The 27,829-nt window shown below is 45.0% G+C and overlaps 4 protein-coding genes across 7 annotated transcripts; all 4 read right to left on the bottom strand.

The window, feature by feature from the left end:
• Positions 1-3,711: 3,711 nt before the first annotated feature.
• On the bottom strand, positions 3,712-14,192 carry ralba (v-ral simian leukemia viral oncogene homolog Ba (ras related)). Of its 2 annotated transcripts, none has more exons than XM_037488097.2 (5): positions 14,059-14,192; positions 6,958-7,144; positions 6,122-6,330; positions 5,076-5,253; positions 3,712-4,992 (listed from the first exon to the last, which is right to left on the bottom strand). In XM_037488097.2, exons 2-5 carry the CDS (start codon positions 7,069-7,071, stop codon positions 4,870-4,872), a joined length of 624 nt encoding a protein of 207 aa, XP_037343994.1. In that variant the 5' UTR covers positions 7,072-7,144; positions 14,059-14,192; the 3' UTR covers positions 3,712-4,869. The 2 variants fall into 2 exon arrangements, with proteins under 2 accessions (XP_037343994.1, XP_037343993.1); XM_037488096.2 differs by lacking the exon at positions 14,059-14,192 and adding an exon at positions 13,930-13,953.
• Positions 14,193-17,314: 3,122 nt separating this feature from the next.
• nepro (nucleolus and neural progenitor protein) lies at positions 17,315-20,753 on the bottom strand. Of its 2 annotated transcripts, none has more exons than XM_037488092.2 (9): positions 20,546-20,753; positions 20,280-20,434; positions 20,040-20,128; positions 19,648-19,776; positions 19,468-19,545; positions 18,978-19,288; positions 18,762-18,820; positions 18,437-18,633; positions 17,315-18,188 (listed from the first exon to the last, which is right to left on the bottom strand). In XM_037488092.2, the coding sequence occupies exons 1-9, from the start codon at positions 20,628-20,630 to the stop codon at positions 17,849-17,851; spliced, it is 1,443 nt and encodes a 480-aa protein (XP_037343989.2). In that variant the 5' UTR covers positions 20,631-20,753; the 3' UTR covers positions 17,315-17,848. The 2 variants fall into 2 exon arrangements, with proteins under 2 accessions (XP_037343989.2, XP_037343988.2); XM_037488091.2 differs by having other exon boundaries at positions 18,437-18,651; positions 20,546-20,752.
• A 413-nt stretch (positions 20,754-21,166) lies between these two features.
• On the bottom strand, positions 21,167-22,675 carry tex30 (testis expressed 30). 2 transcript variants are annotated; one of them, XM_037488095.2, is made up of 5 exons: positions 22,526-22,675; positions 22,199-22,435; positions 22,049-22,100; positions 21,517-21,763; positions 21,167-21,408 (listed from the first exon to the last, which is right to left on the bottom strand). In XM_037488095.2, the coding sequence occupies exons 1-5, from the start codon at positions 22,562-22,564 to the stop codon at positions 21,387-21,389; spliced, it is 597 nt and encodes a 198-aa protein (XP_037343992.2). In that variant the 5' UTR covers positions 22,565-22,675; the 3' UTR covers positions 21,167-21,386. The 2 variants fall into 2 exon arrangements, with proteins under 2 accessions (XP_037343992.2, XP_037343990.2); XM_037488093.2 differs by having other exon boundaries at positions 21,549-21,763; positions 22,526-22,642.
• A 317-nt stretch (positions 22,676-22,992) lies between these two features.
• On the bottom strand, positions 22,993-27,626 carry poglut2 (protein O-glucosyltransferase 2). The gene is made up of 11 exons (XM_037488090.2): positions 27,462-27,626; positions 27,103-27,364; positions 26,179-26,384; positions 25,869-26,074; positions 25,383-25,460; positions 25,125-25,297; positions 24,151-24,388; positions 23,803-24,012; positions 23,535-23,624; positions 23,282-23,386; positions 22,993-23,144 (listed from the first exon to the last, which is right to left on the bottom strand). Exons 1-11 carry the CDS (start codon positions 27,490-27,492, stop codon positions 23,127-23,129), a joined length of 1,617 nt encoding a protein of 538 aa, XP_037343987.2. The 5' UTR covers positions 27,493-27,626; the 3' UTR covers positions 22,993-23,126.
• Between the last annotated feature and the right edge of the window lie 203 nt (positions 27,627-27,829).

Raw genomic sequence — 27,829 nt, 5'->3', positions numbered from 1 at the left:
AACCACACCCCTGCAGCCACATGCCATCCAACTGAATCCATTCTTCTTTCATGTCGCGCACACACACACACACACACACACACACGTGATGCAATAATTGCCCGCAGACCTCATGCAGATGAATGTGAGCAGTACTTCTGTGTCCCGCTGTTCTCCATTATAAATAGCCTGTAATGAATGGCTGCTTCCTTACCCAGCCATCTACCTTTGACATGAGTTATGTGCTATTGTTGTACAGAGGGCTGCCACACTGCCAGGAAGCATGAGTTTAATCTCATTTTCTCCTTTTCTCCACACTGTTGCACTGAGATTGCATGGAGGGGTTGAAGTTTACCAGTTTTCTCCATCTGCCTCTCACTTTGTTTCCTGGAGATCATCTGGTTGAGCTCAGCTTTTCTTTTCTTTTTTACCTCATGATAGTTTTGTTTTAGCCTTGCTCCACATTGCTGCATAAACTGTCAATTTCCTTTACCGATTGTCCACTGAAACACCCCGTGACACCGAATTGATTCTGGATCCATTATAATTACATATAATTACAAGGGGTGCGACGAGGCCGTCCCACATCCCGGTTCCCCTTTTGAAGACATACAGATAAGAATGATGAACAGTCCTGTGTAAATACCCGATAGCCGATACTGTCATCTGGGCAGCGGTGAGACAAGATGTTAGTGAACATCGCACGGACTACAGACGAGAGCCCGGTGTCTTCTGATGAAGGCCGTCGACCAAACGCCTCCAACAAGGACAGCTGACGCTCGTCAGAGTCCACGCGCCTGGGAGGACGGAGACAATTTTGGAAGCGTCAAACAAAGACGCTGCCGTTTCCGTCCTGCAGGAGTAAAAGTAAAGCCACACATGCTGTACATGCAAGCTGCTGTGGGTACAGGGCTAGGAACAATTTCACATTAGTATTTCTGTATTTGCATCAACACGTGATCAGAATAATGGAAACGTATAAACCGGGTTCAATGAAACAATATGTTGTTTATTCTGCAAACCCTTTGAAGCTGTGCGGCTACAGATGGTGAAAAAAAACTCATTTAAATGCAAGACTTGTGGTTTGTTAAAAAATAGGTAACACTCCCCCAATGGCGAGTCGGCCTTGAAATCCTCAAAACAAACAGCAAAAACAGATATTAAGGTATGCAGCATTTGTTTACTGTGCTAAGTAGTATCTACACATATTGCAATATAAGGGTGAATGAAAACACACTTGGTTGCACAGAATGACTCGTATGATTTATGTCTGTTCGTCCAAATTACATTTCTAACACGTGATGTCTCTCCTTGGAGGCGGCCACACAACCCAGCGTTTAGTGTGCTGCTGAATGCTGTGGCTTGAATTACTCTGCATGAAAACACAGCCGGATTGGTGAAAAGCATCGGCACGACGGAGGAACGTCACGGCGAGGCGGCTTCGACGAGTTCTCCCTAAATCACGCATCAGGTGGAGCGAGCCGCTATGAATTCATTAGAAAGGAGCAGCAGAAGTCTTACTCTAATCAAAAGACTGCTGCAACGTACAATTTTAATCAGATATCAGATGAAATAGGCCGGTTGATTGGAGAGTTTCACACCAGTCCCTCCGGCTGTCTGTTATTTGAGACGTTTTATTAATTGTATCCGAATAGATCTTTACAAACGTTGCACAATACATTAAACATTGAAAATTACGAGGGGGGGGGGTCACAGGCTAATCAGTTGGGCACACACATTTAACGGGAGTGTGCAAACAAAGCAGATGTAGATAATCAGAATGACAAACTGGAACAGTTCATTTAAGGAGAAAAAACACCATCTCAACATGTGGTAAGTCAACCTGAGCCTCCTCCATCGTTCACATGGTAGATAATGAAGGTGACTGACACACACACACACACACACACACACACACACGGGCCCCCGCCTGCACGGAGCACCCCACTCTCCCAAAAGGCAGAGTGGCAGGTAAAAATAAGTGATGTCTGAGATGGGCTTTCTTTCAGCGTGAAGCCACTGAGAGAAACACCATTACAGGCACACACTGAGGTACCGGGGGGGGGGCTGCTGCTGTTTTCTTCTTCTTCAGACAGCACACAATACATCAGTGTTTCTGACTGTCAATGTCTTCTTAACACTCACCTGTCATTCATGTTATTTGATTTCTAAGCTATTCATAATTCACCAGTAAATTGTTTTAAACACTTTGGGACATCTGCTCAGGGTCCTTCGATAGTAAATGACTGGAGTCAGAACAGCAGATTTGGATCAACGGAACACCAAGACTGCCATCCAATGGTCGGATAGTGAACCTGCCCCCCCCGCCCCCCTAAAAAACAGGACCGGACGCAGTCCCTGAAATAGGAGTTCTTCTCTGTCCATTGCATTCATCTTACGGGTCGTGGCAGGATTCCACCGCGTCGGTTTCTCTCTTTCTGTGTAATGAAGGGCCGCGATGGCGCTTCATCACCAGAACATCCTCGTCCCCAACATTAGCTCGGCTGTAACGAGGGTTACTCAGAGGACGGGGGCCCTCTCCACAGAGTGATGGAAGAGGCGAGTTCGCGCCGGTGACACTGCATCGCTCATTAGCCTGGCTCACTTTGCCCCTTCATATATTTCTAAATAAGTGCCTTCCTGCGAGGTTTAACGGACCCCCTAATCTGCCCGCTTAGGGGGGGGGGGGTGCAGGTGGAGAGGTGAATGTCAGCCAGGTAAATGTGCTTATCACAGGCGTGATGTGTGTAGCTCCTCCGGGGGGCACGCTGCAGGCTTTTCAACCTGGTGGGTGTCATATCAACCGGGCAGGGATTTAGTTTGTTTACATGAGGCAGCCGTTAATGTGGCGGTTTTTAAACCCCCCCTCACGGTTCCCTCTGCACTCCTTTATATTTAGGAATTCACCTCGGGTTTTCACCTCTAATCAATACTTGTAAATATACCATTCCCTCTAAGAGACATGGGGGGGGGGGGCTTATCTGTGATGCTATTGAGATGCACAGAAGCCGCTGCATGGCTAACAAATAGAGGATTGATGCGAGGACACGAGGGACATGCAGTGTTGACACCAAGGGGGGGGGGGGGGGGGCTTAACGCTTAAAAAAAAAAAAAAAGAAGTGCTGGAAGACTTTTTTCCAGAAGCTTCCTCAAACAGCAGCAGCACAGATCCTCATCCATCTCTGAAGGAACAGAGCATTCAAAACAGAGCAGAATAAGGTCCCTATAAACGTGTTTGAGTCAGCAAGACATAAACCACAGAATATGGAAGCTATAGAAGCCCCCCCCCACCCACCCACCCCCCCTCCCAAGGGTTCAGCAATGAGAGTCCAAGACTGGTTCATCTTCAGGGGGACATTACACACTAATCCTGCCATGTAAGAGGAGCCCATGAGGGGTTTCAAATATGTGGGATCACGTCAAAGTGAAGAAAAGCAGCCCGCTGGCACCTTCTCCAGATGGCAGAGGAACAATCAATGCAAAGTGAGGAACTGGGCCACAGAAGGCCCCGAGGGGCACAACAAATGACAACTATCACGTTTTTACCTCAGTGGTTAATGCCAAAGTAACTGTAACTGCTCCATTACCCCCCCGCCCCCCCCCCCCCGCCAGCGGAGGGGGAGATGCAGCAGTGAGTCTGCTGGTGCCCACAAACCAGCTTCAAAAATGCAATTAAAATCAAAGTTAGAACTGCTCCGAGCGACCTTGTGACATACAAATACAAAATAAATGTCCAAGACTTACAAACAAAAGAAAAAGCATTTATTGGGCAACACGCTGGCTGTAGTGAGTGGAGAGCAGAACACAAGGAGGGGGGAGAGTTACAAACACGGGTAGAAACATCGTGTTCGCTCAACAAGTTGGCGAAGTTGGCACCTTCTTCAAAGCGTCACTTAGACACACAAAGACAGTAGGTGACACACACACACACACACAAGCTTTCGTTGGCACAAAGTGTCATCAAGTCTCCTTAGGAATTGGCAATGTAGTGCATGTTATTAAAAAGGACCATGGTATAAAAAGACTAATAAGAAGTTATTGATTAAACGCCATCGGGCCCCAGAACCACGATCCTTTTCCTCCTGGATTGTCGGCGCCGGTCTCACAGTAAAGACTGGACCTTTCAAACGGGAAGTCGTCCGCCATGTGACAAGGATTTCATAAAGTTTACTTCTGTTCACAGCCTCAGAGGGACTGACAGCAAATAAGCTTCCGATGTGTTTTACTGTCACATAAGAGATTACCAGCAGCCCGTCCTCCTGAAAAGATGCAAAGAATCTTTTGGGTTGATTTGCAGCTATCAAATAGGGCCGATAAAATAAAAAAATAACCCCGTTTGACACACGTTCTTTTGTGGAAATCCTTGGGAGACCAAAAAGATAAATGTTTGAAGCTTCCAGTTTCTCTCAAGGTGTGTTGATGAGAGTCTGGACAGATTAGTGAATGAATCTTCCACACACATGACATAAAGAGCCATCATACATGATTACTAAAAAACAACAGACAGCAGCATTTGAGTTTCTTGTAAATCGATGAACAGAGAATCCAGGGATTCGGCGTAGTAAGAATTATAGCCGGCAAAGACATGAATAGCACGGTTAATTCGACAAAGACTCAACAATTCAAGCGTAAAACACACTGAACCAAAGTGGAGGGCAGTGTGTTCGCTGAGCAGCAGAGTTAAGAGTCAGTGGCAGTTTGGTGGTTGGCTATCGAGTGGTTTTCTTCCAATGAAACAGCAACTCAGATAACTCAGATCCATTAAAAACAAAACAAAGGGGTTCAGACTAAACTAAAACCAGCTGTATTTAAAAAGAAAATTAAAATAAATTGAATTTGAATGACCATTGAGAGGTTGCATCGTGGCTTTTGTTAAGGTCCATGACGAGCTCACAGTAAACAACATCTTTCTTTGAAGCTCTTCTTGTTCTTTTTGTTCTTTCCTTTTCCGTTTTTGTCTTTGTTTTCTGACATTTTCTTGCCCCGTACTTCACGCATTAGGTCAAAGAATACCTGGAGAGAAGGAAGGAAAGAAAGGAAAAACCCTGTCAAAAACAGGTAACTGATGGTGATGTGGTTGTGGCGCGGTGACTCACCTTGTCCACGTTGGCCCTGGTTTTGGCCGACGTCTCCACGTACTGGACGCCCCACTCCTCGGCTTTCCCTCGAGCTTCGTCCACTGACACCTGCCGGCGCTCCTCCAGGTCCGACTTGTTGCCCACCACCAGCAGAGGGATCTTGTCCTCCTCTGCCTTCACCCGCAAGATCTGCTCCCTGTCAGCGCAGCATGGAGTTATTATCTCATCATCATCATCATTATCTCGGGGTATTGGTCACCTGTTGTCCATTTGTGAGGAAGTAACTGATGGGAACAGATTTCCGGTTGCTAGCTAGCTTTAGCCTGTAAGCTACACTGGTCCAGCTAGCTAACGGGCTGCTTTGCTAGCCACCCAGTTCAGAAATGACAAGTTTAATAAACAAGTTTTTCTGGTGCCAAATGGAGGGGGGCAGTGGTGCACATCCCCGTAGACAGAACGGTTTTTAAACACTGATTAGGAGGATTGGTATTTTGTTATGTATAATTCATTCTCTCTTTTTTTTTTTTTTTTTTTTACATGTATGCATGTGGTCAGAACAAAAACGTGAGATATTTCCTTAAGTTGTGCACTGAATGTGTCAAATAATGATTCCTTGACAGACATGGCAACTTTACTTGTAGTTCTGCAACCTGTATTGACTGAGAATAGAGGCTTCTATCTAAAACGTTACTGCCACAACAAATCCACACTGACACTCTTCCCTCTCCCCAAATATTATGCAAAGCATGTTGTGCTGGGCGCATTTTGTAAATGCAGAGCTAATAAAGTATTTCCTCTCCTGTATTTGCATTCTAATTTAGGACATGCCACTGGGATTGGGTACAACAACAAAAAAACTGTACTTCTCTCTTCATAAGACCTTGTAGCGTTATGAACCTACTAAAAGGTTCTATGGAAAGCGTTCACAGCCCAATCTATCGGGTCAGCAACAGACAACATGGAGCGGCTGGTATATAATGGATGGCCAGTACCCGTTGCAATAGGTGCACCATTAACATCTGTTCCACTGCGACACAAAGACAGGTGTGGGCGGGACGAGGTACCTGAACTCCACGGTGGCTGAGAAGGACTCTTGCTCTGTGATGGAGAAAACCAGCAGGAAGCCCTCCCCGCTGCGAAAATAGTTGTCCCTGATGGCAGCGTAGTCCTCCTGGCCGGCCGTGTCCAGGATGTCGATCTGGACCTCCTCGCCGTCCAGAACCACCTTCTTCCTGTAGCTGTCTGCCTTTGTGGGCTCGTAGTCCTCTACAAACTGGTGAGGAACAGACATTTCTTTGGAGATTTTTTAAATCCAAAAAGGGGGCCACAACTTAACATGCATAAAGCATCCGATAAGTGTGGAGAATTGTGTGTGTGTGTGTGTGTGGACAGAAGCGTGTCTGAGCCGTCTAATGGACCGCAGACGCATGACACAAGAAAATTGCAGCCGATTACGCTGCTTGGCAGGAGAGCCAATCTGTTGCCGTCTGTGGCCTAAAATGAGTGTTGTTACAGAAGAAAACATCTCTGGTGAAGATAACAATGGACTCAAGAAAAGTGTCCTTTTACACAAGAATCCCTGTTAACCTTTAACAAGTGTTGTAGCACCAGTGTGCTGTAGATGCCACTGCTGATCCCTGTAATCAAGCTCTTATTTTCATAGAACCCACGGAAGCTTTTCACAGTTTCTCATTAAAGCTTTTTATTGGTGAACCAATGAGGGGAAGGCTGTATGTTTGAAGCTTTCAGAAGAAGTTCTGACAACATATTAAACTGCTGTACTCATCTAGATAAAGTCACAGGACAAAGCATTTTAAAAAAAGTGAAGTGGTTAGAGGTGACCAGTGCTTACTGGGGAAAGCCATACTTCTCCATGGCGTGCATAGCCGTGTCGACTCACCTCGTCATACATGAACTGCAGGGTGAGGGCAGACTTCCCCACGCCTCCACTCCCCACCATTATCACCTTGTGCAGTGCCAGAGAGCTCTGGTTTTTACTTTTACCGGTGGCCATTACTGGATTCTTCTTTGCGTCGCTTCCACACACATACGAGCGCACACTTCCTCTGCAGCCAGACGCTCCAAACCTGTGAGAGGAAATAAAGTGGAAGCATGTCAGTATATTCAGTAAATAACCTCCAGAAGTGCGAGGACAAATGACAGTTACTCCTCCTATTGCTGCTGTGCCAAGGCGCTTGGCTTCTCTCCAGCCAATGTTGAATCCTGATCCCCTTCCCGTCAAAGTGCCAAATTGCCTGATCATGAATCCTAGAACTTTGTAAAGTTTGCCACGAAAAGGTCGTTTCAGCGGATCGGAAGTAATGGAGCTTTCATCTTCCACCACGGGACGTCATTTAGGGATGCATTAAAGACAGGGCATTGTGTGCTAACCTTGTTTAAAAAGGAAGGGGGGCGTCACTGGACATCTATCTGAACCATATGAGCCAGCCCTGAGTAGGTCAAAGCTCAGAGCCAATTGCTTTCACCGGACTTCCATCTCTGTCAGAAACAACTTCCCACATGGTGCGACATTTAAAAAAAAAAGGCCTGGCTGCCATGTCCTAACTTGCACAGCTTGCTGATGAAGACAAAATGATTGCACGAGTGTCACATGCACACAGAAGACAAGTCGTAACTAGCAGTACTTCTGTCGACCAACCGCACCAGTTAACATGAAACTGGTTTACTGAAGAAAAAGACAATGAGCTCTTGAGATGACAGCCAGAAATTCTTCACAAACGAACAGCACTTTTATTATTATGCACCTGTGAACGCATGAAGCAGTGAGGACTTTGTTATGCTTCAAAACCTTAAAATAATGAAACGTGTGTCATATACACACACCTAAATCTACTTGTGTGTAGTTCCCTCCCAAATATCTTCCCTTTATTAAGATTCTAAACTTCAGGCTGCATATAAAAATAATACAAGACTACGATTACCTTCCCTTGGGAAGGGAGGGGAGAGAGAAAGAGTGCGTGTGTGAGGCCAAGGTCTGCAGCCATTTATTTATGTGTAGGTAATATGTTGTTGAATATGTTTAAACTTACAAGTAGTTGTGTCTCGTTGTCATAATTTGTCCTGTTATTTACGTCCCTAATGGGCAAACAGATATTAGAATATGTTTGAATATGTGTGGGTTTTTTTTGAAGCGCACGTTGGAGGTACACTGTTGTTATGGCTCCACTCATGACAATCCTACTGGATCAGTCAACAGTAAGCAACCAGTAATCAAACACCCATCTCACAACCGACTATGAACAGTCAAACACACGCCTTGGCAGCTGGCGATAATGTCAACGGATGTTGTATGTCGAGACGACTCAAAAGAGCAGAGGTAAACGTTGAGCGTGGATCCGGGAGAGAAACGTCTGCCAGACGACTCGAAGCCGCCGAACTTTCTCTTTGAAATTGTTTCCCCCAATAATTTCATCTGGATCTGAAAATATCCATCCCATCTCTCAGCATGTCACACCCGTGGCAGCACCGCGCTGATTAATGGCATTATTCACCGCTCCTTCCCAGCAGTAAACATTCCACTCGAGCTCCAGCGGCGGGTGTGCACCGACAGTTAACAAGGCGGAGGGAAGAAAACGCTCCGCTGATGGCAGGGGAACAAAATCAAAACGTATTCCTCCAACTCTGGTGAGGATGAATATGTTCGTTTTTACATTTAGAAATAACCAGCTTCCAGGATCCTGAAATATCTCCATATGGTTTCCAGCAAGCATTTACAAATCCTGGTGTGGATTCATAATTTCCATATGAATGTGCAACTGCGTGTGTGGCAGCTTCTGCTGCAACTTTTCTCTGTGTTGACCAAAGGCAGCAGAGAGCGTTGTGGTTTGTATCAAACTAAGCTGGACTCAGGGTTACCATCCATAGTGCAGTGGATCCTGAGGATGTGGCACCATGCATTCACCGTTCCCAACAAGGAAGTCTGACCTGTGCACTTCCTGTATTTGTTATCAGTAACCAGACCACTGAAGGGGCCCACGCAAAGGATATCCACACAAAACATGCACAATAACACACCTTCTGAGAGAATGCCAAACTCAGCACTTAGGCATAGGGTTCACCATTTTAATGATTCACTTGTATCCCACTTCTCTGTGCGCATGCACACTCCGATCCTAAACACAAAGGAATCACAGCACACAGACATGGAGACGGAAAGAATATACTCGTTTGCACAGGAAAGTGCTTAGTACAACTTTTCCAGAGAAAGTTCAGACCTCGGGGCAAGAGGTTCCACCATATTTCCACCAGCTGCAGTTCACCGCAAGTAGCTTGAAGCGTAATAATGAAAGCCATGCCGGGGGGGGGGGGGGGGAACACTCGATATTTAAGCATGACCTAAATATGGAACCAGAGTCTGATGGGTAGTGGTCCTCTTTTTAAACAGGGTGTAGATTCATGGAGACGCAGGGATTCAGTCTAAAAGACCACTCTGGTTGCTACGCTCCTTAAATATCGATGCCACCAGTGTGTGTGGACCATAAGAATTCATTAAGAGCCCCTTTGGAGAATGGGGCCAGTGTTCCCTCTCTGCTCATTTGACACTTTGGCATGAATGCCAATAAAAGATCACAGCAAGCACAGAGACAACATCTCACGTAAAAGGCTCCCGGGCCTTGTAAATAGTCCATTTACTTCAATAGCACCTCCAATAATCCAATGCTCTTATTTGACCTGACTAATTAAACTGGCATCCATTGCAAAAATGTTGTCAATTAACTGTCATATTCTTAAGAAATTAAAATGGCCCTCTCTCTGCATTCCTCAGGACACAGTGTGAGGGGATTTCCTCTCCTTGACTGATGGGAGTAAGAGCAGGGAGGGGGGGGGGGGGGGGTTGGCCCATAAACAACCCACCAGACTCCAAGGACATGAGATCAGCTCAGCGTAGCCGTTTCTCTTATCATCGGTGGGTCCACAGAGTCTGAGGTGACCTCAGGCGGGTGTGGTTCACCTGAAGCGCTGTGATGCCGTGCAGATGTAAATGGGGGTACCCCTCAGAAGATACAGGATGCAATGCCTTTTGAGGGGAGACCGTTATGGTAAAAGTTGACTAAAGAAAATGTTACACACTACGGAGTGATTCCCCCATTGATTGCTTAGCTGGCAGTGACACGCTACTTCCCCTCTAACACAGCAGCTGCCATGTCTGCTGGCCTGAAACAGTTCTTCATTTATACTGCAGCCACCGTCATAAAAATCAGAGATAAGAAATATGACAGTAGGAAGAGGCAGAAAGCCCACAGGGCTTATTTGAAACCTCCACCCGTATGATATTAAAATATCACATTATTACAATAGGATAAGATATTGATATGTAATAATATGAGGATTGGAATGGGCACATTGCTTCTGGATAGCTACCTTTATTAAGTAGTCATCATCACAGCTCACTGTGGGGATACACTATAATCTAGATAAGTAACCCTCTGTCATGAGGTCTTCTGTAGCACACATCAACAGGGATTAGAGATCTACTTTGTTTATCACAGAGCAGCCAAAGATGGACAATTAAACAGCAAATCCCAGAGAGGGGTTGCACAGATGCAGTCGTTATAATGGCCAATGCCAGTGAAGACGAGTAAATTACTAAACTTAAAAAGGACGGCATAGAGCGGCAGAGAGGACATTCTCAGAAAGCCACCGGCGATGCATACTAACAACCCTCAGCCAGGGGAATGCACAGAGGAGCCTTTGACTGAATCCTCTCTGTGGCACAAGCCTTCCTATCTCAGTGACACCAAGTGTGGCCAAAGTAGGGTTTTTTTATTCATCTGGGAACCAACTAGAAGCTGCAAAGGAAGTCTAATCATCTCATCCAGCTTATAGGACTATACAAAACTATGTTCGCATTTCATTTGGAACATTAATTTATTTAAAATCCCAGTACACCTGTATGGTTAAGGATATGACAGGTAAAACATTCCATGTCAATACGTTTGCTATATGTCGTCTTTCTTGCTTTGTAAAGGAGGAAAAACAATACAGCTCCTTTCACGGTACAATGGAGACACGTAATGGCGATCAATGATTCATTCATACCAATAGGCATGATTCATTTAATAAGCTGACAGACAAAAAAAGATAAACCTCGCTGTTGACAGGAAGCAGGAGATGGCAGAGGCCACGTATGCATCTATCTATGCATCTCCTACGCATAATCACACCAAATGCTCACACAAGTAGCTCAGTCCATTCAGTCCACTTCCAATGCCTACGCCATTAGCAGATAGATTTCTTGAGTCCTGTGCTATTACACACTGAGAGCCCAGGTCAGTGGGGAACCTCTTCAGAACATGAAAACCTGATCAGAAAAGCAGATGGACCTCTTTGTTGTGAGCCAAATGGGTGCAAAATGAGGGGCTGGAGCTCCTGCACAAGATGCTTGTCAATTCTGACGAGTCGCAGAAACAGGAAGAAAGCTGAGGGATTACAATAACGAAAACATTCAAGTGGAAAAAGAGCATATTTGGAGCACAAGGATAAAAATCCCATACGCAATGACAGCTAAAAAGGATGAACGGAGGGACAGCTCTGCAGCATTCAGGAGCAATAGTCTCCAACTATGCAGAAATCTGTATTTGCCAGGATAACAATCACAATTTAACAGTGTTTCCGTTTGTATTAAGCAGATAGAAGGTCTGTAAAAAGCAATGAAGGCACAAATTACAAATTATGTTTTGGTGCCTGTAAACTCCTTAGTTTGGACAATAGTTATAAATGATTTCAGCCTAAAACCATCCACCACTCTTGTAGAACTTCAACAGAGCAAAACCATTGCAGAGCCGTTTTCCCTGGCCGTGCTCCATAGAACCAGCATTGTGCTCATGGGTTGTTTACAAGACGCAGTTGACTGCATGTCCTTCAAGGCATGTTAGCTGCGCTATTAGAAGTCACTGACCCAATCTCAACTCACGGGGTCAAGAACTTAAACAGTCTGACATGGGAAGATTTCAGTATTGAAAGAGCCGTAACATTCAACAGCTTCCGCCAGGGGCCTAGGCATTTTGGGAACAACTCTTCACGAGGGTTGGGCACCAAAAACCCGTGCCATATTGGCACCTGTGCACGAGCACACAGGTGAACACGTTTTCAGGCACCGCTTAGACACCGGTATCGTATAGGATTTTTCTTTTCTGCCGTTGTGACCTGCGGGATTGAGCAAGCTTTGTATGTTTTGGAGAGCAAACGCACAGCGAGCTCCACTGTGGTCTCGGTGCATACCATCAGCTAATGGTTGTTTGCTGTGTGTGTGTGTGTGGTCAGCAGGCCGTGTTTAAGCGCGACCTTCATGTAGGACGTGTGGGGAATAAATCAAACGACCCGTGGCGGGTCGAGGATGCCGCAGTACCACTCAGCTCTCTTTGGCTATTGAGGGTAAAGTCTGAGTTTCAATATTTACCATGAACTCCCACGCAAAACTATATTGGGTTAGTTCAGATTTAGTCCCCAGAGAACAATTTGTTTGTCCAATATTTAGACATCGAATAAACAAGAAGTAATCAACACATATAGGATCCTTTTACGATGACATATAGCCCCAACTGCTGCGTCACTTCAGACATGATTCCCATTGACACGGTGTAAAGCTGAACTTAAATGAAAAATTACTTTAAATGATTTTGAAATACGTTGTTGTTTATTATAAGAAATGTCCCTCTGAAAGGTTGGGTCTCATTGGCTGGAAAATTCATCATGAAGCGAGTGATTTCCGTGTGCTATATGTGTTATATAAGGTCCTCTGGTAAAAAGCAAACAGCACTGCTCGAATGATCAATAATTCTCTCACTGCACATATCGAATGAATAACAGGAAAAATCTGCGGTGCAGCAAATCCCTACATTCACCAAAGAGAATTAAGTAGAAAAGATGATTAAGTAGACGGTTTCTTTCTAGGTTCTTAAACTAGGCTTTAATGACCCTTGGGACGCATTAATCTAGTTGATGAATTGCATTTGTCATTGTCCCCCCCCCCCATACCAAAAAGGAGTATTTTTAATGAGATGTTGCAACAGTTGTATTTCTTAGACAATACTATCCTTAATCCTCTAAACCTGTCCAAAAATATGACATCCACCTGCAAACAGTCACTGCTGCTCACCAAGTATTAAACAGGCACATCCTCTTCTCTGCCAAGAAACTGTACTAGTTTGAACTTTTTTATTTTTATAAGTGACCACGTTTGTTTTTAGCACATTTGCTTTACATGACGACAGCCCAGAGACTTAAATTGAATACACAACAACACCGTGAGGGGGAAACTACTCTGCCAGAGCGCTTTTGCTGACTAGAGACACCATGAGCCAGCTCGGGGCGTGTCGTGTTTTCAGGAGGTGGGAAGGGGGCACATGATTCAACACAAACTCATTTCAACTCCAGCTAATTAAGCTTTAGTGACAGCCCCAGCCCCCCCAACAACAGCTAAAAGATCTGCCCAACATGCTACGGTGTCTAGTTGCAGTTAGCCAGAGTTTACGATAGCTTTATAAGCTAACGCTAGTAAACTGACATCAGCTGACATCAACACCAAAACTCATGAATGTGGACTTTGGTAATAAGACAACCGTGTTTTACTACTGCCGCCATAAGTCACCTGAAATAAAATGCAAACACATTAAAACATAAATGCTCTTTTCATTCACCCCCCCCCCAAAAAAGTCACAGTAAACTGTCCATATCTTTAAAGCTAAACGGTGACGCTAGCTAACGTTAACCGTAAAGATTTATCACAGAATATTAATGTCAGCAATATGTTATAAGCAATGAAGAAAAGGCCCACATGACACGCAAACCACCACATTAAAGCGTCCAACGGCTCGTGGTCAAACCCGATAGGAATTGGGAGTACACGTACATTTCAACACGTCGTTACGTTAAGCGGTCACTCTGACGTTAACGTTAGGTCCATTAGTCGCCTTTCTTAACGGCCGTGTAAATTATCACCGACTTATTCCACTCCACTGAGAGGCGTCTGAAGACTTACCAACGCCGGAGTTTGTATTTCTGCCCTCGGTTAGTGTTATCTTGATGACTGCATTAATAGAGCATTTCGAGGCATTGGCTTCTCCACAAGCTAACCGCTCCTGCAACAAAAGCCCCACCTTCCGGATGTTGAAAAAAAAGTACACGTGACCGGATGTAACGTCGTCGCCGGCTCCCGTTCAATCATTCGTTTGTTCAGACTGTCGCTCAAACCAGTTGAGCGTAATTGAGCGTGTCACATTTGACCCGTCCGATGCCATGAATAACGTTTTCTGAGAGAAGACAAAGCAAACTAAACACACTGGGACATCTGCACATTACATTGGTTAAATGGCATATTATTAACTAAAACCACCTTAAAATAACAACAATAAAATAATCTTTGACAGTGCTTCAAATGAAGCCTGGTGATGCTTTTGTGCCATCTTTTTTTTATTGCAATGTAAAAATCCTCCATGAATAAAAATAAGTCAGTATCAGAAAGGATGGATGGTTAGACATTGAAAGAACAGAAACCCCGCTCTTGAGGAAACATATTATTGCAGAGTGTATGTGACTAAAAATAAGTATATGTTTATATGGAGGGACACAACCTGTTAAACTTTTCCTCAAGAGAAATTTTAGGGAACGAGTGAGATTCAAATCAGTCATTTTACGGTGCTTTGCCTAATATTGCACTTGGGTGGAAAGCCTCCATAGTGAACGGTACATGTGAACACCCAATACCCCAGGGGTCCTATTTTTAGATTCTATGTACCTCACTGGCCTTTATCGAAATGTACAACTTATACGGTGTGCAGTGGCCATTTGTCCTGTGACCTTAAATCCAAGGGCCACTAATGCACCGCCTTGTCCATGCAGACTTTCTGTTTTGTTTGATATTTATTTGGAAAAAAGCAAACTAATACATAATATTAATCCTATCGCTGCCTCCCTTACAATGCTCTCTTACGCTGGTAATAAACTAGCTCACGCTGTGGCTGTAGCTACTCCCATAAATAACCACCAAGTGCCCACAGTAATACCAAAATAATTAGTCAACATTAACCAAGACCACGTGTACATAAATAATTAATATGGTTAAACCAAACTGACAATAAACCTAGATAATTAAACAAAACTATATAAGAATAAATAACTCAATACCAACAAATGAACAGCTCCTACATGCTGTGCATGGCATTGGTATAAATGTATGTTTTAAGATGAAATATTGACCAGGTTGAGTAATGAAAATGCCTAAAGAGCTTGATGCACCAGGTTGGTCTTCTTTTTTTCTTTACTCTCTGTCTCAGTGGAGATAATGACGGCATCGATTGTGTGCACCTCTGAGCATAAATGTTGAGAATCCCTTAATGCCAAGCAATACATAAGCTGGGACTGAAACATTTGGGGCGCTCTATTCCCCTTCTGCTATTAAGGTGAGAGTAAAATAGATTGAAGCGGAGGGGCGGGGGGTGCGAGTGCAGCCCTGTATATTCGTCCTCTTGTTTCAGGTCATAATAAACCCACAGGCCATAACTGATGCTTTCGCAGAATCCCCGGAGAACCCTCTATTTTTACAAAAAACGCAATGCCGAGTCTCACCATGTGGAACTATTTACAATGACAAGATATTAAATACCTCTTGGCTGACAGAAGTAGAGAGCCTGCCTATGGTCTCCCTCTCCTAAAATAAGGCAGCAGACTATGCTGAGGACATGGCCAGATAATGATGCAGACACATGGTGCACAGCTTTAAAAAAAGACATAAACCACAGTGAAGCATTGCAGAAATTGGCCTTCAAATCTGTGACTGGGTAGGCTTTTTATAATCTGGACAGCCAATTCTTCTCTTTTTCTCAATACTGCTCACTGGCTACAAATTACAGCCTCACGCTATCCATCAGTTTACCGGTGGCTGAGGTAACGTCAAGAAATGTTCTTCCTCTACATCACTTCAACAGCTCACAGCAAAATAGTGATGCTGGTGACATTCTTAACAGTTGATGGAGAAGGCTCCTCTGGCTCCTTTTGCGTTGCATGACAAATAGTGTCATTCTTACCCCACAACTCTGCCGCATTGTTTTTATAGACTTGTGGATGAAAATGTTTGCAAGGAAAAAAAAAAAGAAGATTATTTCCACTCTACGCTGTGAACATTTGCGCCCACCGTAGGATAGTAAGGACTTTGCACTAGATGTTCAAAAGCTTGTATATTCCCCCGTATGACTAACGTTCCCTCATTAAGTGTAAAATTCTGGATACTGACAGCATTTGGCACATTCACTCCCTCAAACATCATGCAGAGAAGAAAAAAAGAATACAAAAAGCACACTCCAAGCGCCTTCCTCTCTGCAGGCGAGCACCAAAGCCCACCTTGACTAACTTGTTTAGTTGAAAACCAGAGAGCAAAGAAATCAGGAACCTGCAGACTCAAATGGACAAATACAGCTGGCAGGCTGATGCGAGACCATAGCTCAAACCAGTTAGGGCTCAGTAAGGGTGAAGGAAACTGCACTATTGTGTTTGTGGGAGGACTTTTTTCTTTTTTTTTGGCAGAGAATGACAAAATTGTGGGCGGGAAAAAAAACCTGACTGCAGCAAAACGAACCCTCTGGCTTGTTATTCTGTGCAGAGCCTCCGCGCCTGAACAATCCCGCCGCTATGGGCCATCTCCCACCTGCCCATCTCGGATGCAGAGATACCTGCACAGTTCTCACCCCTCACTCTTCAGAAGCGCTCAGGCCCCCCCGCCTGCTGATGCAAACCACTGCCGCTGTGTCCTCGATGGCTCCGGGCCCCGCCTAGAACACGTTCAATCGAGAAGAGAAGACACAAGAGCTTTTCCTCAGGCTGCCTTCCAATTAGCGAGGCTGAGGTCTGAGAACAAACAGCGTGGAACTAATTGTCGAGCGCATTCACTCATTAACTCCACCAGGTGGAGCCAGAAATAACAAGATTCTTAAAAAAGCTCTTTCCCAATTTGTGTAAAATGTAAGCATTTGCAGTATTTCGTGGCTCATTGAACTGATTGTACTGCATCGGGCATAGGACATCTGTTATTACACCGATGTGCACTTAACGGCCCTCATTTCACCGCTTCAGGCTGCCGGCAGCCAGCGAGTGGATGTCTTTGAGAGACTAAAGCCTCGTTTGGTGTTTAGTATCCAATAAACCTCGGTGCTCAGGACGAACCACAGTGCATCATAAAGAAGTTCCACAGTCTATTGATACATCTCATAAATGTTTTGCAGAACAAGGCAACACTTTAAATGTTCAGCTCTATTTTGACCGTTTCCCCCACACACATGTATAGTATTGGTTTAATAGTTAACAGTGTACAGAATAACATCATTTTCATTCAAATTGAATAAATGTTTATTATAACTTTTGCAGTGAAACAAATGTATGGTGAATCCTCTTTCATACACATGTGAATTCACAGACCATGGATTTCAGGGATGCATTCAAACTATAAGACTACCACGAAGGTCTGAGACAAGCTTTTGTCAGTTTAGCTCTCGTCATTGTGGGACTAGACAAGCAGGAGACGTTCTTGAATTGCCTGCTCGGAGGCTTCTCCCTTTATTATGTTTAAATATCGTATCACTCAGGCCCCGTTAGAGCAACTACAATCTACCCTTTAGGATATTCTTAACATACAATCCACACTTCTAGTTCACGTCTGCATTTAAGTGACTGCTGTTTAGCACGTCAACATCCAATCATCACCCTTTTTTCAAAGCAGAGGCACATGTCACATTATACGCCATGTGATTGGTTTCCTTGCATGGGCCGGGTCCAGGGTGTCACAAACCTACAGAGGCAAATATATCGTCGATGTCATCGTGGCTGTCCCAGCCGGGGGTCTGAGGTGTCACCAGGCATTTACTCCTCTTTGTTCGCTCGTCCCCCGACGGTCCAGACACGGCCAACTCGGCCCTCTTCCTTTGCCCCCTCGTCCGTTTATTTTTCACACCAGTTTTTCGTGTCGAAGACTCAAATCGACTCCTCATTGACTGGAAACGAGATCTCAGCCGAGCACGCCACCTCATTCCCGCAGAAGGTCGACCGGCTCTTGGCTCCGACTTGTGCGGAGATGAAGCCCAGCAGGCTTTCTGTCTGAAGGGCCGCAACTTCCTCTGGACGCTGCGGACCAGGACAAATTATCGAGAAAGGGACAGTCAGTGTTTGCAGAACCTGTGTTACGGAATAATTAAGTATGTACTTAACACATAGTAGCTACTTTATTATGGTAAGCCTGTACAGTCTAATGCAAACCAACACATATGTATGTGGCTTATAATATAAAAGAAGGTGTAGTTCCAGTAATGCTAATTGCATTAGATTGCACAGGCATACCTAAAAAAAAGTATACTCTGCAACGCCTCTCTTACTTGAAACCCGAAGCCTCGAGGCATTTCATCCTCCGGCACCTTAAAAGCAGGAAGGTCAAAAGTCGTTTTTCCTTCACCATCTTCTGAGATCGACACCACGGGACCATTTCTTCTAGATGGGTCACCATCTCTGTGAAAGTCGTTGCCTCCTTCACTTGTCTCTTGAACGTTTGCTTCATGTCAGCCTTCCGTGTTTCCTGTGGGACGGAGTTGCCCTTTGGTAACAAATATGAATCCATTACACGGACGATCAGGTGGACACAATTCGCCATGATATATGCTGGAAATAAGAATTGTAAATATTTCATTGTATTCTCTCAAATACCTCAGTAAAGCCCCTGAGAACCTTGAGAAAGGGCTTCATGTCAGATTCACGACTGACACCTGAAAAAAAATGTAAAAAACAGCAGCAATGTCAATACTGTTGTTACATTGTTCCCTCTGCAGGCTAAATGAGAAAGAGTGTGTCCATTCTAGTTGTGTCCTCTCGCCGCGCTGCATAGACACACAACGTGGAACAAGGGAAAAAAAAGCTCCACACCTCGTTCAATAGCGACACCCAAGTCTTCTCTGACGTTCCTTTTCTCTCTCCGGTTGTTCACTTTCGCCGGAGGTTCCTCTCTCCGCTGCTGCTGCTGCTGCTGCTGCTGGAGGTTTGTAGCCTGGCGACCATGTGCTCTCTTTCTGAGGAGCAAACGTGCATCAGAGGGACCCAGGAACTGCGCCATATCTGCAGGCAGGGAGAAGTCTCTGAGGAAGGGCATGGGATGAGCGTCGGATACTTCTCCGAGGAGCGGCAGGAGCTGCTGATACAGAGCGGACAGGCTGACCAGGATACCATGGAAAACCACCCTGATGAAGCACAAAGGAGGGCAGATTTAGGTTTGAAGAAGGCTGTGGTTTTCTAAAACACACATTTAGCATTTCAAATACAGAAGTGTTGGAAGCATCAACATGGAAAGCTGAATAATTCTGCATTTTTTCCAGCCTTTTTTTTTTTCAGATGTGACAACGAGGACGAGCGCACTCACCAGAGACGACTGAGCATGCTGATTATCACCATATTCAAGACAATAAACTCCTCCCATTTCAGCTGCTGCTTTGAGAGTCTGAAGCATATTTCTCTTAAGGACGAACGCCAATAATCATTTTTAGAGATTTCCGTCAAATGACTCCTGTTATTGAACCGTAAACTCCTTTGAAAAGGATACGTGAAAGCTTTGCTGCAGCGGTTCAGAGTGCAGCTCATCAGCCGCCCGGCTCCCAGCACTTTGAGGCAGAGCCACTCCAGCATGGGCTGACTGGGGACATCACACACCCCCGCCGTGACGCTCAGTCCTCTAAAACAAACACACACACACACACACGTGTCGTTAAATGTAGGGTTGCAGATCTGAACACATTTTGTACTTTTGACACGGCATGGAAAAGTCCTGACCTTATGTGGATGAAGGGTGCCTGAGATATGAATGTTTATTTATTGCTCAGTGCGGTTTGTACATAAAAGCTTTTCCACACGTTGTTTGATATTAAAACAGCAAAGACTGTGATGATTATGTTCACAAAAAACAGCACACTGACCCAATGGATCTTTTCTACGGACCTTTGAATCCTGTTGGGACACAGGTCCTTCAGCTCCTGAAGAGCATCATCAAGCTTCATGCTCTTCAGCCTGTTTATGCATTGTTCCACCTGTGAGGAGCAAGCAGCAATATGAGAAGAACGCACATCAGTTAGTTCTTGTGTGTGTGTGTGGGGAAAAGAGCCTGCAATGACTTGCATGTCTTCCTCCATCACCAATCACACATCCTGTGATATCGTGTAGTGTCCAGACGGTGCTCACCTGCTTCAGGCCTTTGAACGTCTTGTTGCCTCTGGAGCTGTTGTTCAGGACGTACAGCATCTTGTAGAGTGTCCGTACTTCCGTTTGAAGAATCTCACTCCGAAAAAGCTTAAGCACCATCTCGTTTTCCATCAGCAGGGCTTTCAAGCGTTCATCTGCGAGAGAGCAACAACACGCACACGTGACAGTCAGGTGGGAAGCGAGCGGCATATTTACAGTTTTCATCGGCTGTTTGCGCTAGTTTGCACCCGGGTAATGAACCCTACCTGTAGTGGAGGAGAAATGTACTCGGACACAAGAAACGGCCCCGGGAAACGCGATGTTTACCCTGTTCCACGGCTCCGCCGCCATGCTTGCTCCCACACACCCTTTCCCCCCGGAAAACTAACGGAAGTCTGTCAGCCAATCGAATTGGAGCTAATGCATACGTCAGAGTTTGTCTTAAAGGTGCAGAGACACAGTCCAGACAGCGCGCACGAAACTGACCTCAAAATAAGAGTCATGGTCAAGTATCAACACAGAGAATTAAATTAAATAGTGACAGAATTATGAAAAATAATTGCCGTATCTTCAAATTTAATTTACTATCTCATTACTCTCACGACTTAAGATTTGTTTTAAAAGGTCTGATACTAAATTAGGGTTTTCAATTTCAATTAAAAAAATTAATTAATTAATTAAGTTATATTTGAAAAAAAATTTTTTAGATAAACAATAGGTTATTATAAGAAATAAGAACAAAAACAATGTATAACAAATAATTTGAGATTAACTTTAATCCTATGATCAACCCTGCTCTCTGGTCTCAAAAAGTGTGAGTTCTCACTGAGATAAACTATTATGTCAAAACACATAAAAATGACACAGAAAAATACAAAATATGTCCGCACTGTGTGAAAAATAAAATCCTTTATTTAAATGTTTGACAGTACGTTACAAAATAGGAATTAGAAGTAACTAAATGCCTCTATGCAAGCTGCTTAGTGAGCCAGGTGATGACTTGTAAATTGACTTCATCCAGCACAGAGTCCTCCGACCTTCCCTTGACTCTCAGTCCATGATTTCCTCCTTTCAGCCAGAAAACATCAACTTTCGCTTTCATTTCCTTTACAATGTCTTCAAAAAGGACCTGGAAGCAAGTAAAATGCAAAATAAAAACAAAAATTGTATACATATAAAAAAAAGACAAGTAACAAAATTTAAATACACAGGTGTAAATAAAAATAGAAATTCCTACAGCTGTATAAAGCCTTCCACAAGCGTCCTCACCCGGTGGCACATGATGTCCTCGGTGCCTGACACACACAGCACGGGCAGGTGGTCCGGTAGCCCCCTGAGATCCTCACTTCTTTGCAGATGAGCACGCGTCAGTGCCGGGGGATGCAGGGGGAAAGAGAGGCAGATGACACCCCGCAACGCATCCTCAGATTCCTCACTCAGCTGCCGGGATAAAGCTGCAGCAGCACGACATCCCATTGACCTCCCTGTGGAGGGGTCACAGACGAGACAACACACTCAGCGCGAGTGCTGTATGTCATTGTGGGTACACGCAATTTAGGCAGAACCTACCAATGTTTATGGGCAGATTAAATGATATAAATGCAAATGTGCTTTCCAGAAAATTACCCATTATAAGCTATTTTATTGACCCGTGACTGTATTGTTAATTTAACTCCCCACAGCCTAGAAACTGAACTCAACATGTACTTAGACAATGCATTTAATTGTGTGTCTATGTAATACAAAATCAAACCAGCGGTGTTTCTTACCTCCAACAAATATCTGCTTTATGGTAAACCTCTGCAGAGATTTCAAGAAGTTCTAAGGGGAAGCGTGATGCTTAATCTGTTAAAGTCGTACATTGTTGTTGTGACGATAAAACAGCGAATGTCATGTTTTTCCAGCATAGAAACGCTTACCCACACAGCACGGTAAGCCTTCACTTTATAACCCAAGTTTAAACCTTTACACGTGAAACGGAAACAGAGGAAGCCACTCGATGCCAAGGCATGTGCCAGAGAAACCAGATGTTTAAAGTGCATGTCTCCACCCGCCCCGTGTGTGAGAATGACGGCCGTGTGAACATCTGTATCCGACGCGGGGAAACACATGGCAGCATCCAGATGCTTGGTCCCAAATGGCACTTTCACAGAGTCCTGAAGGCCAGAACATCAAAAGCAACAGCTCAAAATAATGTGTTATGCCGTGCAAGGTAATCACACTGTGGGCTAACGTTTGATATTTACCTCGTCAAACTCGGCCATTGTTTTGCAGGTTTGGCGCATGCGCAGCGCACCTGGAGGAGAGGCGTTTCATTTAAAAGACCTTTCTTCAGTCTTTCAGGTCCATTCCGCGGTTGGCGAATAATAAAGTTGTGCACCAACGCCACCAACCGGCATGGAGGGTAAATTAAGCTATTCATTACTTTATTTATTGAAATAACGACAGAAATAAATCAAGTATAAAAAACAACAACAAAGCATGTCAGACCGTGTTATTTGGGGGGGGGGGGGTCCTTCTATGAACGAGGGAACTTGACTCGAGGTGACATCTACTATTCAGGAGGAGTCATTACAGTTTTACTACATGACGCTTACTAAGACATATGAAATGTATCCTGTATACACAGACTTGGCAGCTTGAATGTTTGCTTTACTGTAAATATCCCTTTGCAGTGGGATTGTGTGTGATTATGTGTAAAGAAACAAATCACTTTTAACATACAAAAAATATTTATTTAAAAAAAATGAGATGTGATAATCCTAGTCATACAATTAATAAACATTCTAAAACATTATTTGGCTGTATAGATATGGAGGATTGTTCTGGATCTGGATCACAGGTCAATCAGAGTTCATCCTTTCCCTGAAAAAAACAACAACATTTGAGCAGGTCATCGCCTACATGTCCAACTGGTGTTTGTTCATCAAGCTGCAGTGACACCTTACGGACACCAGAGGGAGCCACATTTTAGGATTAGAGCTGAACGTCAGGGCCCTTACCTTCGTCCTGTGGCAGGAACATGGAAACAGGTCATCGCTGGGCTGCTCCACAAGCTCCATGCCTTCTCGAATTTGGGGCTGTGTGACCTGGAGTTTGGCGTAGTCCTGTAAGAAGAACAATTGGACTCACATAGAGGACTATAAGAGAACAGATATGCAAACAGAACACATATCTGGAAAAACCATCGCATCGACACATAAATAATTGCAGCAGTGTGACGGACTCTGACTCTGAAACTGCCAAAAATGTTACCTGGAAAAGTTTGTAGTAGTAACAAAATATGTTGTTTCCCATAAGATGATTGCGAGCAAACTGCTGACCCGCCTGTGCAATTCTCTTGCTCTGAAAAAAAAAGAATCAGAGAAACTCTATTATTATTGTTATTAATTATACTGCACCAATAAAGTCATCCATGTTCATTCTAAAAGAGGCCCATACATTTCCACTGAATAGAATTACACCACATCACAGCCCACCCCCCCCCCCACATCATACTAGATGTTTCCATATTCGTCATCACCTCTGCGTCGTGGTCACGAGCCCACTGGATCTTCTCCAGCAGGTCTCCCAGGTCCGCTCTGACCGGGATGTAGTGCTCCCACGGGCGAAGCTCGTTGTAGAAGTGCTCGTAGTAGCCAGAGTCCTGCTTTAAGACCACGCTGTCTCCTGCCAGGAGGTAAGGCAGCCGGTACGCTGCCACAGTGCCGTCAATGTTTATCTGGTACTTGTACTGGTGGTGGAAATGGGACAAAGAAAATAAATGAAGGGACTATCCTCAAAATCACCTTCTGAAATACCACTTAGTCCTGCCCGAGGCACTGTATCATAATCAAAATGATCCCTTAAGGATGACTCCTTGAACTCTCACCTTGAAAAAGTCAAAGAAAGAGACGTGTTTGACGAGCGGCCCAAAGAGGCTCTCGTCGTGTTTGAAGAAGAAGAAGTTGGTGAAGGCAGCATCTATCTGGTCGGGGTGAGCCCTGGAAAGCTTGACCAGCTCCAGGCGTTCCTGCCGACTGTCCCGGCCCCTCCAGAAGGCCGTGGCGTTCTTCTCCGGCCACGGGGGCCCCGTGTTGGCCTGCACTGACAGCATGTCCAGGCTCACTCTGTTCATCGGACCGACAGTTTGGGTTTCAGAGTTATTCAGCTCGGCGTGAGTGATGGACTCGTACGGGTAATGGCACGTAGAATCAAAGAGGGGACATCAAGACAGAAAAAGAACCCTGCAGTCATGCAGACAAATAGCGTCATCTAGTTATTTTGCCCGTGTAACTGTTTTTACTTCACACCGTCAGTATTGCAATGCAGAAAATAAGGAAATATCGCTCATTACCGGGGGAGAATTTCTACACAAAGTCATCGTATGCCTGATTTAGAATGCCGTGCTGCTGGCTCAAATCCGAATGCAAAATAAAATAACGCCTTTGCAAATGCATTTCTGCTGTCACACACCAATTGGCCGCGTGGCGCTGGATAAAAATGGCACAAGGCAACGCTGAGGAAATAATGAGCACCTTGGCGGAAGGTTTATTTTGGTTCTACATTATTCTGTCTGGCCTGTGACATTGTCACGGTTTAGTCTGTGGACACGAGCCCGGAGAGCATATTGTAAATCACCTTAATGGCTACCGGGGTGGCAATGTGTCTGAGCGGACCGTGACTCTTGGTGCAAACCTTTCAGAGCTACCAGAATGTGAGCATTTGAAAACCTTTTCAGCGGATGGCTCCTTTTAGGGTTCCCGGGTAAGAGCGGTCACACACACACAATAACACAGTACCAACCGGAAATTGCTGCGCTTAATCCATGCATGAGGTGTGGGTGCCATGGATGGCCAGCCTCACCTTCCCATGGTCTCGAGGACAGACTCGGTAAGGTCGTAGGTGGGCATGACAATGTCCCTGGTATTGTTAGAGCCACACCAGGAGAAGATGGGGTGAAGCCTCTCGGTGGGTTTCCTCTTCTCCAGCGGCCAGTCGCCCAGGTTAACAAAGAACTCCACATCAGAGAGCTGCACCTGGACGTACAACACGACGGGAAACAGAGGCCAGATGAAAACTGTTCAAACGTGTCAGTGTTAGGCGGATTGAAGGAGAAATTACCTTTCTGGTGAGGGACAAGAGGATGGCATCCATGAAGATTCTGAAGCCCACATGCTCTCCAAAGGTTTTCACGTAGACCTGAGAGAGTAAAGGAGAAATGAAAAATCAATACCTGCAGATATTTTCATTTTATAAATACCGATATCAGTTTGGAAGCTCTCAGGTAAGGCCAGCACTGGGAAAACAGGGCTTTACACCGATCACCATCACAGGAAGCGGTAGGAACAACCACTGTGGTCATTAGAGGAGAATGTGCCCTTGAACACCTGGTACATAAGACTGTTTATTACAGGTGTGTCACCGCTCTAGGCTCTCCTGTGCCCGGCCCACTTAACATTTGACCGTAGCTTTAGCCTAAAGAAACGCTAGCCTTCCTGAAACTTCCCTCAGATGGTATTTGAAAAAGGAACTGGAGATATATGAATTAGCTGTTATACATATTCTACCTTTGGCCTATTTCTCCTGTGTATTTAATGTGTGAGGTACCCGGTTGTCTTTAACAGTGTAGTGGCAGAGGCTCTGCCTCTGCCCGAAGCGCTGCGGGATCTCCTGCGCATTAAGATCCAGGTCCACACTTGAGTAGAGGGACAGGTCCCTGTCTATCTGAGGGAAGGACTGAGGACAGTGCATGTGGGCCTCCCAGACAGAACCACTTGGCTGGGGACAGTCGCAGCCTTCGTGGTAAACTGGGCCTGGGGGGGTGAAAACAATGAAGCATCATTAAGGATCTTCTCTTTGATTAAAAAATAAATGAAGAAATAAATACTTTTTCTAGGAAACATGGATGGTGTTCCACCTTTGAGAATGAACGGTGACTTGGCCACATGCTTGTTCTTGAGCAGAACGTTTATGTGGAGGTCCGTGTAGGTGGCGTACATTCTGTAGCGGACCAGGAAGGAGCCATCGCGGCGATCGAGGACCTGGATCCAAATTCTGGCAAACTCCTCCGCTGGAGACACGATCTTCACTTCATACGTCTGCTCGCCAGGTGACGTCGTTAAACTGTGAGGGAGGAAAAAATGTGGATGATGTTCTACGGAGGCCCGAAACATGGAAGGTAAGCGTAAGCCTCAGTGTAACATCACACAGACCCAAAGGGCTTAGTTGGGTACAACATAAGGCTAAGCCATTTTAGGAATATTTAAAATATTTAACCTCACACTTAAAGTCAGATTGAAAGTGCCAAATGATATCACTCCATTCCTAATACTTTCAGACTTTCTATATTGTAATAAAGTATCACAACTTGTGCATTAAAACCAGGAGGTATGGGAGCGAGAAACTGATCCTTCTTGAAGCTCAAAGCCTGCGTGAAAGTGACACCCTAAACACCCCTGGGGTGCAGACCTTCACGCTCCGTCACCATTGAAAAGTTTTACATTTCGTTGGAGGTTTTTTTTACTACGGTGTCATTTCTTTGTTGTCACGCAGTGAAGAAAATACGGCAACATTGTCACTGCGTCAATAACGTTCAATGGAGTCGTTTTTGTATAAAAGCCAGGACAGAAAGAAAAAGACCCACATGTGACCTAATGTGAGATGATATGTTGTTTTGTCCATGGATAAAAAAGTAAGCTTAACACTTATCCAGAATAGAAGAACAGTAGACAGAATATACCTCACACGGGGGCTGCATACGTTTCAAACGTGTTTAACGACAAACCCGAAGCCGGACGCTACGTGGAGCCTTCCTGGAGCAGAAGAACCGAGCGTCACTCACTTTGTCCCGGAGCCGTCCACCGCCTGCACGAAGAAGAACCGGGCCGGAAGCACGACGTCCGCTTCGAGTCCGGGTCCCCAGACTAAAGTGTTGGCAGCACTCGGGGACGTTGCCGGGTCCGCCTCGGCCCCCGGGGGCTCGAGTCCCAACAGACCCGGAGACAGGAGCAGCAGCAGCAGCACCCAGGGCCGGTGAGACATACCTGCCCAGAGTCCTCTGTCCTTTGAGCCGTCACTTTTGTCCACGCAATGAGAGTTAATTGCTGTCATTGATGTTTAAAAAAAAAAAGAGAACCCTAACGTTATGCATGGAGTGAATAAATATAAATAACGTTATATGAATCTGTAATGCTAGCTTACGTTTTGAAGTTAGCTCGTTGGGATAACACATCTCGGAAGTGACATTGCTAATAGCATATCTCTGGTAGCCTACGCCTTGTTTTCACATGCTCCCTGGGTTACGAGGAGTACCGTTAGTTAGCTAGATCCAAAACCCCTGTGCAGTGACGGGATCGATCTGCAAGATTGACACTCGGGCGGGGTTAACGCGTACATTCCAGCAATTTGATTGGTCATCACCGCGGTGAATATGGGTCTGATTGGCTGAGTGAGCAGTTGACTTCTGCCGTCAAGCTGATTGGACAGAAATCCGGAAGTAAGCTTCGTCTACATGCCGGGCATGGGGCAGCTACGGGTGGGGCAGCTGAAGTGAAAGGGACGAAAATGTT

Source organism: Pungitius pungitius, chromosome 10 (assembly GCF_949316345.1).
Source record: "Pungitius pungitius chromosome 10, fPunPun2.1, whole genome shotgun sequence".
Classification (NCBI taxonomy): Eukaryota; Metazoa; Chordata; class Actinopteri; order Perciformes; family Gasterosteidae; genus Pungitius; species Pungitius pungitius.
Note: the sequence above shows the minus strand (reverse complement) of the source record. Positions and strands in the feature narration are given on the sequence as shown.